Source organism: Monodon monoceros, unplaced genomic scaffold (assembly GCF_005190385.1).
Source record: "Monodon monoceros isolate NGI ecotype Baffin Bay Population unplaced genomic scaffold, NGI_Narwhal_1 Super_Scaffold_5, whole genome shotgun sequence".
In the NCBI taxonomy this organism is placed as follows: Eukaryota; Metazoa; Chordata; class Mammalia; order Artiodactyla; family Monodontidae; genus Monodon; species Monodon monoceros.
The window spans coordinates 113367388-113376249 of NW_021703782.1; the positions used below are offsets into that span (position 1 = coordinate 113367388).

Below are 8862 nucleotides of genomic sequence, written 5' to 3' on the forward strand. Positions count from 1 at the left end.
TGGCGGGAGGAGGGCAGGGGTCCCCCCGGGGTTCCCGTGGGCAGTGCCCCAGGACAGGGAGCCCTTGGGTCTCACCTCCACCCAGCCACACCCACCTCCACCCAGATGCTTCGCGGTGGGTCCAGCTGGTCCAGTCTGCTGCCGGAGCCGGTTCTGTGGTGCGTCTGAGGCTAATTCCTGTAACAGTAGACAGGTGCTCTGACGGCACCGGGGTCACCTGATTTAGACAGTCTGCTATTCCAGCCCATGCCTCCCACTGCGGGAACCTCTTTCTCTCTCAGGTGAGGGCTCCCCTCTGCTTCCTCGCTGGCCTTCGGTGCCTGCAGACCATTAAGAAGGTATCTGTTTCCACCTCAGCTTCTCACCGCTTTTTGTTAACGGCCTGTTCGTGTTCTCATCTTCCTTTAAGACACTTTCCCTCTCAGATCTCCATTTTGATATTGATGTCTGTTTTGTAGACAAGTTGACAAGGTCTTTCCCTATCACGTAACTCTTGGTAACGACCCAAAAACCAAGTGATCCAGAATAGCCCTCCCTGTGGCACTGTGACGGGTGGTAGCTGGTGCCAGGCTGAGCCTCACTGGAGGGCAGGACCCTCTCAGCCACAGCCCCCAGTCAGAGCGGGTGTCCCACATCTGCTAACATCCCGTTGGCCAAAGCAACTCATTGGTTGAGCCCAAAGCAGGAACGTGCGCTCTGTCTCCCCGGCAGGGGCTGAGGGTGGGCCTCACACCCACTTGCCGTTCTGGAGAACCACAAGCCCAGGCAGCAAGCATGGCTAGGGCTCCCGGTTTCTTCCTCTCCTGTGCCTGTTCTGGACACTCTTTTTGAAGCCTGATTTTGGGTCATGGACTGTGGGTCAGGTGGATTTTGCTGAGTAACAAACTGCTGTACTTAGGAAGCCAGCCCTAAGTGCTCTGGGCCCGGGCCCGCTCCTGTGGGGCCGGCGGGCCCAGGACAGCATATTCTCACCTCCTGTGTCTGGGCTTATCGGTGTGGGGAGGCCGGAGAACAGCCCGAGGGGAAGGGTTAGGGTGCAGGCGTTCAGGCCTCTCCTTATGCCCCATTGGGCACAGCAAGTCACGTCCCTAGCCCGAGCTCATGGGACAGGGGTTGACACTGCGGCGGCACAAGTCCAGAGGTAGAGAGGCCACAGGACACTGGGAGAACCTAAGCACAACTGGTAACGCTCCCGTGCGAAAACCGCACTCTTGAGTGCATGCAGGCCCTGAGGGCTGGCCTCCCGGCCCCTGGGAGCCCCCGTGTTCCCACACTCTCCTTTCTCCATGCTGATTGCGATCCCATTTGTGCATTTAAAGTTAAACAGTGGATTCTGAGTGTCCATGTGTGTGTCGGAGGGGATGGGGTGGGGAGGTGTCTTTGTGGACTGATCTGAGCCGGGCTTTCGGTTCAGGAAAATGAATGTCGCTGATTTCCATGGTTATAATTTCTACACAAATCAGTTACCACCCCTTTTTGTTGCACGTGAGAGAGGGCCCAATCTACCGAGGCCAGGCAGTGGGGGCATTTACTGAGCCTTCTGATGGCTGGTGTAAGTGCCCACCCGGCCTCGGCATGGTGTGACCTCAGAGGTGACCAGACCTTGGGGCCAGCGTCCGTCCTCCTGGCCGTGGTTCCTCTCAAGGTCAGCCTTGCCTGAGGCTAGAGCAGCTCCAGACAGCACCGTGCAGGGGAGATGCTTGCAACTTGAGAAGATGAAGGATGTTCTCAGAAACCTCAGTGATGGTGGGTCTGGTCATCAGCGTGGCCAGCTTAGGCCATCCGGCTTCACCTCCGAGCTCAGAGTGTGATTGTTGCCACTCAACCTGGGTGACGGAGAATGTATGTGGTGCCTCACTGTACACAAGAACGAGCAGAGACCCAGGCAAATGCTGGGCTGTTGTGGTGCCACTTGGGAGACACGATAAGAAAGACAGACGCTGACAAGGAGAGGGCAGGCGGTTAGGTTGTGTGTGGTGGGGAAGGCCTCCAAAAGTGGTCTCACCAAAGGTGACACTTGTGCCTAGACCCAGGGCAGGAAGGCCTCCGTGGCTGGGGTCAGGGGAGTCGTGAGTAGCCGTGGGCCATCAGGGCTGACGGAGCAGCCGCGCGGGCTGGATGCCTCACCTGTGTGCACGTTTGTGGCCTTGTCCCACCGTACATGTGAGCCCCTGTCTAGGCCAGATGTCCCCAGACTAGGGTCCCCTCTGCCCATCAACTCTGAGCGGGCACGACCATTGCTGTACCTCCACTGGAGAGTGGCCACACTCAAGGGGCCTCCTTCCTCTGGGCTCCTTCTAGCCCAGAACAGGGTCGGGGTGGAGGTTTCTGGCAGGTGGGAGCCAGGTTCTGTGGCCCATGGACCTCCAGGCCCACAGGACAATCCTCTCTCCTCCACAGACATACCCAAGAGGGTGGCATCAAGGAGTCGGTCTCCTGGGCCACTCAGAGGACCCAGGAGGTGCCCTGCGAGGTGACGACGCCCCTGGAGCGTGGCCACTCCACGGAGATCCCGGTAGTGCAGACAGGAAAACCGGTGAGGGCTCCCAGGGCTGGGGGGTCGAGTTGGGGGTGGGGTGAGAGTGGGAGGGTGAGGGCGAGAGCAGGATGGGGGGAGGCTGGCATGGGGGAGAAGGTGAGAGTGCGATGGGGGTGGGTGTGACTGGGGGGCTGCTGTCCCCCCAGGCTGTGGATGTCCAGATGCAGAGCATGGCCCTGAGAGGCCCTGACGGGGAGCCCCAACCCGGGCTGGAGAGCCAGGGCCGAGCGGCCTCCATGCCCTGCCTGGCAGCAGAGACTCAGGTGGGTGGTCTGGGAGGGTTGGGGTCATGGGAGGGGGTTGGGGGTGAGGAGACTTGGCATGGAGGAGCTTGTGTCCCACATGCGGGCTTTGCTGGGGTGGAGCCTCCCCGAGTGCACTGTAGGCTGGACACCACCGGCCCTGTTTGGAACCCTCAGAACACGATGCTGGCCTCGAGAGGTGTGGCCAGGCCAGCAAGAGTCCCCACTGTCCCGTGTCACTGACCCAGCCCTTCCCTGTCTCTGGGACACGCCTCTCCCACTCCAGCTCTTCACTCCCCCAGAAATCACACACAGGGCCTCCTCAAGCCACCCTTTTCCCTCATGTCCTCTCGGAGGCCCTGGGGGTGACCCTGCTCCCTCTCTGGACACTGGACGTTCTTTCTCTGGGACTCGCTTGACCACCTGGCAGGAAGCCCCTGGCCAGGGGGCTGCAGCACTGTTTCCGGGGCTCAGCCCCTGGGTTGAGCATTCCTCTTCCAACCCCTCGCTCCCCTGTCTCTGCCCACTGCGCCTGGTGCCCTCCTGGCCTGGCCACCTCCCTTTGGTGCCATGCTGGTGCCTCTTCTCCCTCCTTGATGCTTGAGCCCGAGCAGTGGCTCTGGGTGAGTCCATTTCCGTGGGTTGTGCTTTCAGCCCTGGGGGAGCAGCCTCACGGTGCTGGATGGACGGAAGTGCTGGCACAGTGGTCTCACTGTGGCTGCTGAGGCAGCTCTGGGCCCCCCCCCCCCGGGATCCTTCCAGCCAGGCCAATAGGCTCCCTCTTCCTTGCACCTCCCTGTCCTGTAGGGACGCTGAGGCCAAGAGGCCTCCTGGGCCCCGCCCGGTCTGGGAGAGACAGACAGGCACACAAACAGCATTTTGCGCAAAGAGCGCTTCTGAAGAAGCGGTGGGTCTCGGGTGGGCAAGACCAGTCCAGGGAGAGGGCGGGGCTTAGTGGTCCCTGAACCCCAGCCCCGCAGTGGGCCTCCCCAGGGACCCTGCCAGACCGCAGGCCAGGCCCTCCGTGGCGCCATGCTCCCCCCTCCCCCCCCCAGCACCCTGGGGCACAGCCTCCCTTGTCTGGGGAGACGCCCCAACTTCAGGGATAGAGTCCCAGGCCCATTCCTCCCGATGGGACGTGTCCTGTGGTCTGCCCAGCCCCGGGTCATGGCGGCTTCCCCGCCGCCCTGGGCCTCCCTGGACCCCACTCTCAGGCCGTGTGCCCACCCGTGTCCCCGCCCGCAGCCGGCCCCAGACGCCAGCCCCATGAAGCGCTCCATCTCCACTCTGGCGCCCCAGCGCCCCCTCGTGGCTCGTCTGTGCAACGCCGCCCTGGACCGCGCTCCGGCCAGCCAGGCCGCCCCCCACCATCACCACCGCTGCCATCGCCGCAGGGACAGGAAGCCGAGGTCCCTGGAGAAGGGGCCCAGCCTGTCCGCAGACATAGATGGCGGTGCGTGCGAGGGGCCTCTTGAGGGGCGGTGGCTCGAGTTGGGGGTTCAAGAGCACATGGGAACCCTCTTCCTTTCTGCACCTCACAACTCCACAGCCAGCCCTGAGCCTGAGACCAGGCAGGAGCCCCCCCACCCAGCTCTGCCCTGGGACCCTCTGCTGGCCTTGGGGGGCCAGGCCGGGGTGGGGTCTGTCTCGCCGCCGGCTTGGCTGTGCTGACTTCTCCTCTCCCCCCGCCAGCACCCAACAGCGCCGCGGGGCCAGGGCCGCCCTCGGGGGACGGGCCAGCAGGCTGCCGGCGGGAGCGCAGCCGGTCCCAGGAGCGAAGGCAGCCCTCCGCCTCCTCCGAGAAGCAGCGCTTCTACTCCTGCGACCGCTTTGGGGTCCGTGAGCCGCCACAGCCCCAGCTCCCCCTCAGCAGTCACCCTGCGTCGCCAACCGCTGGGTAGGAGCCAGGACCCCCGAGACAGGTACGTGGGCCTCAGGACCCCGCCTCACCCGCGCTCCCTCGGGTCCGGGAGGGAGCCCCTTCCCGTCCTGGTTCCTAGGCCCAAGCCTGCGCTCCTTGCTTCCCGGGCCCGTCCATCCTGCCGGGCGGAGCCCTGGCCCTTCCACTGTCCAGTCCCTTCTTTGCTTTCCTTCTGACTGAGCTGGGCTGGGTTGTGGTCTCCTGGTCCCTGGCCCTGTGCCTATCTCTTGCTGTCACCACCATCCCCAGACTGCCATCCCACCCTCCTGGAGCCGCCCCAGGTCCATCCTAGCTGCCCGCCCCCGCCCCCCGCCATGGCTCTCCCCTGTGCTGTGCTCTGTTCGCCCTGTCCTTTGACTGGGGGTTGCTGTGTTCCCGTTTCCTGCAGGGCAGTGCTTCAGCGAACGGGAGCCCCCTGCTGCCAACATCTGGTGCTAGCACCCCTGGCCGCGGCGGGCTGAGGCAGCTGCCCCAGACCCCGCTGACGCTCCGTCCCAGCGTCGCCTATAAGACGGCCAATTCCTCGCCCATCCACTTTGCTGGGGCTCAGACCAGCCTCCCTGCCTTCTCCCCCAGCCGGCTTAGCCGTAGCCTTTCAGAACACAACGCCCTGCTACAGAGAGAGCCCCTCAGCCAGCCCCTGGCCCCCAGCTCTCGGATCGGCTCCGACCCATACCTGGGGCGGCATCTGGACAGCGAGGCTGCTGCCCGCACCCAGCCTGAGGACACGCTCACCTTCGAGGAGGCCGTGGCCACCAACTCGGGCCGCTCGTCCCGGACTTCCTACGTGTCCTCCCTGACCTCCCAGTCGCACCCCCTCCGCCGGGTGCCCAACGGCTACCACTGCACTCTGGGGCTCAGCTCTGGCGGGGGCGGCCGGGGGCGGCGCAGCTACCACCACCCCGACCAAGACCACTGGTGCTAGCCGCACCGCGACCGGCGGGCGCGTCCCAGGTGATGAGTTTTATCATCCGCGCTGGGCTCCGGGGGCGCTCGGGCGCTGAGGCGGGGGCCGCAGCCCCGGGAGGACAGCCTCGCCCCTGTGTCTCCTCCCTCGCGCTGGGTGGAACGGTTTGTAGAGGGATGTGGCTCCCCCTCTACCCCTCCCGCGCTGCCTCCCTGGGTCTCGCAGGACGCGGCTGTGTGTGCTGAGCGGCACTGGGTGAAGGACCCAGCATCCGAGGTGTGTGCTGGGAACGTTTTGCAGGAGGTCTGAATCTTGTGCGGATCATCCTTCATCCAAACGTGTGGTGCAGAGGGGCGGGCGAGACCTCAGGACAGAGTCGGTGGTAGACCGAGCAGGTCTCGTCAGCCCCCGCACACCAACAGTCCGGTGGCGCCCTTCGTACCTAAAATGGCAAATAGGCACTAGAAATACACGCAGATGCTCTGTCCTCTCCCAGACACAGTCAGCCCTGACAGGGACCAAATCTGGACAACGTTCTTGCTGTTGGTTTTGATTTTTAGTCACAACACCCTTCACTCGTTTGTTGACTCTATATACTTGATCAGAAAATAAAAATAAAAAACCAGAATAACGGGGAAGGGAATGTTAACATGACTGTAAAACATGAAACCTATAGGAGGACCTCAGCCTCTCAGGATGTGTGTTCTCGGCTTGCTCGAGGACATGCTCTGTGTCCAGTCCAGGCGGCCGACCAGACCAGCCCGGCTCCCGCGGCTCTCGACCAAGTGCCTGACCTCCTAGCCCCTCGCGCAGGCTCCCGGGGGCGGGACGGGAGGCCTGTGTGGACTGCGAGTGGGCTTTGTGGAAACTGTTGCAAACAGCAACTGAGTAGAAAGCGGATGTAATGGAGAACGTGCAGAAAACATCCAGTAGGTCCGTCGCAGTTGGAATGAAGCGGCCGTTTGCCCTTTTTCCTCGAACCAGTAGAGGCTGCAGGGCATGTGTAGCATGGCCCGCGTGGGCCGGTCAGTCTTTCTACACCCGATTCTCAGGGACGGGGTGCCTGACAGGCAGGGCGCAATCTCTGTAGTTGTGCAAATTTCTTTTCACAGAAGACTCATCGGGGAGTGGCTGGTGGGAAGCGGGGGAGATTGGATGGGGTGGGGGCAGGAGGAGTGCCCGCGTCTGAGCAGATGAGGGCAGCTGGGAACCAAACGGAAATGAGGCCGGAGCTCGGAGGAAGGAGCAGCTCAGCTGCAGCTGCTGAGCTGGGCATCTGAGCCCACACTCTTTCTGGCACAAGAGGTGGGAAAGCAGGCAGCCAAACGAAGTCCCGCCTCAGGGCCACATTCAGAAAAGGCCACTGTTAGGACGTGGTGCATAAAGCACTGGAGAGCCTCTGTTTTGTGAACAAAAGGAGCATTTAGATGAGTAGATTCGGGTGTGTCCTCCGTAGTTTGAAATGTGAGATGATCTCTTTGCTGGACCATTTGAGTGTTCCCATTGGCTTTTACCCCATGATTCTCCTAAAGGGACTTGGAGTGTGATGTGTGTGTGTGCGTGTCTGTGTGTCCCCGTGAGTGGATGCCGTTAACCCATAGGGCTATGCAACAAAAGACACACGTTTAATATTAGAAATAAAACACACAAGACCGCCACCTGTTCTAGGGTTTGAGCATGATTGTGACCAAACCATTTTATAGAATTTCCTTACTTGAAGGCACAACACTCTGAAACTTTAAAATAACAGAGTATTTTACTCAAGTAGGATATAATTAAAATCGGAATCTCGGGCTGTGCATGTCATCCCTGGCTCCTGCTGCAGAGCAGAAGCGTGTGTATTTTGGTAGATGTTTTGTCTCTGGCCCCCCCGCCCACATTATTTTGAGTGTATTCATTCTGTGCAGAACCACAGCCGCTTCCCCAGGCCATGTTGGGCAGAGAATCCACTTTTCCAGACCCACACAGCCATGCTGGCTTGTCTGGATTCTTCTAGACACTGGAATTGGTGAAAATTACAGAGAGCGGGGGATATACTGTCTTGTTTTCCCGACTCTGCGTCTTGTTTCTGTACTGTCTCTTCTCAGCTGTCACGTTTCCCCCAAAATCTCATAGTGAGTTGCCAAATTTGAAGAGCATCAACCAGTTGTCTGCATCTGGAACCAGCCAAGCAGTGGCTGTAGTTTGAATAAGTTCTGTGTGCATGTAAAATATATACATATATACATATATTCAAGTATGTGCATGACATGTATATCTTCGTACTTTTTGATAAAATGTATTCATTTGTTAATTTTTAATTATATTTGATATAAATCAAGGGTTTGTTGCAAAACTTTATATTTAAGAACAGTGTTTAAAAAAAACAAAAACAAAAAGAGAAGTCCCAACCATGCAACACAACTGGGACTTGCTTTAAAAAAAAATTCTGTGATTGACTAGTTTGCCTGAGTAATATTTATCAGCCAAACTTTGGATTCTGCTATTGTTTCTACAATGACATTTTGTATGAAGCAAAGTCCTTGGATTAAAATAAAACTTAGCAAAAAATCAAAAACAAAACCCCACCGTGCTGCTGGGTGATATATGCAAGGGGTGCGGAGCCAGGCGGATGAGCCATCTCCATTGGTACAGGGCTCAGAAGAAGGTGAGAACCTCTTCAACTTGCTCTGGGGCTGATAGGATGCAAGGGTGGATTAGGCCCAGCTTCATGGTGAGGATCAGGGTAGGCCTGTGGCTGGAGGAGCCAGGATAAGGACTCATGGGGGATGTGGTTGTTTTAGGGTTAGGAATACAGTTTGGGAGTTGAGCAGGCATTGGCTGAGGTTTGGGGTGGCTGTGTTGGGTGGGTTAATGGTTAGAGGTTAGAGTTAGGTTTGGGGTTGAGGTTGGGATGTAAGTTAGAGTAGGGGTTAGGAATTAGAGGTTAGGGTTAGGTTACAGGCAAAGGGTTTGTCTATATAGCCACTAACAGTGTAGGGTTATGTGGGTGTAAGAACTAAGGTTTTGTTCAGTTTACTGTGCATTAGAGTTCATTTAGAAAAGGCGTAATTGAACGGGCTTAGGTTTCACACAACAATGAAAATTATGGCTCTGATTACACTGGGAAAAGGGATTGGAGTAGGGTTCAAATTTTCAGTCTGTGCTGCTATGGGCCTATATTTGGATTAGGGTTAAGGGTGGTGTAGGATCATGGTCAGGCTCAGAGGTTAGGGTTAGGGAGTAGAGTAAGGTTCAGAGTTAGAGGGTCAGG

General features: G+C 58.7%; 1 protein-coding gene across 1 annotated transcript in view; it reads left to right on the plus strand.

Moving 5' to 3' along the window:
- CACNA1B (calcium voltage-gated channel subunit alpha1 B) overlaps window positions 1-5736 on the plus strand; it is a 191127-nt gene extending 185391 nt beyond the window's left edge. The window contains 5 exon segments of the mRNA XM_029202413.1: window positions 2401-2536; window positions 2686-2802; window positions 4027-4234; window positions 4474-4703; window positions 5091-5736. Of these exon segments, the coding sequence (XP_029058246.1) occupies window positions 2401-2536; window positions 2686-2802; window positions 4027-4234; window positions 4474-4703; window positions 5091-5627 (1228 nt within the window). The 3' untranslated portion in view covers window positions 5628-5736.
- Window positions 5737-8862: the final 3126 nt, after the last annotated feature.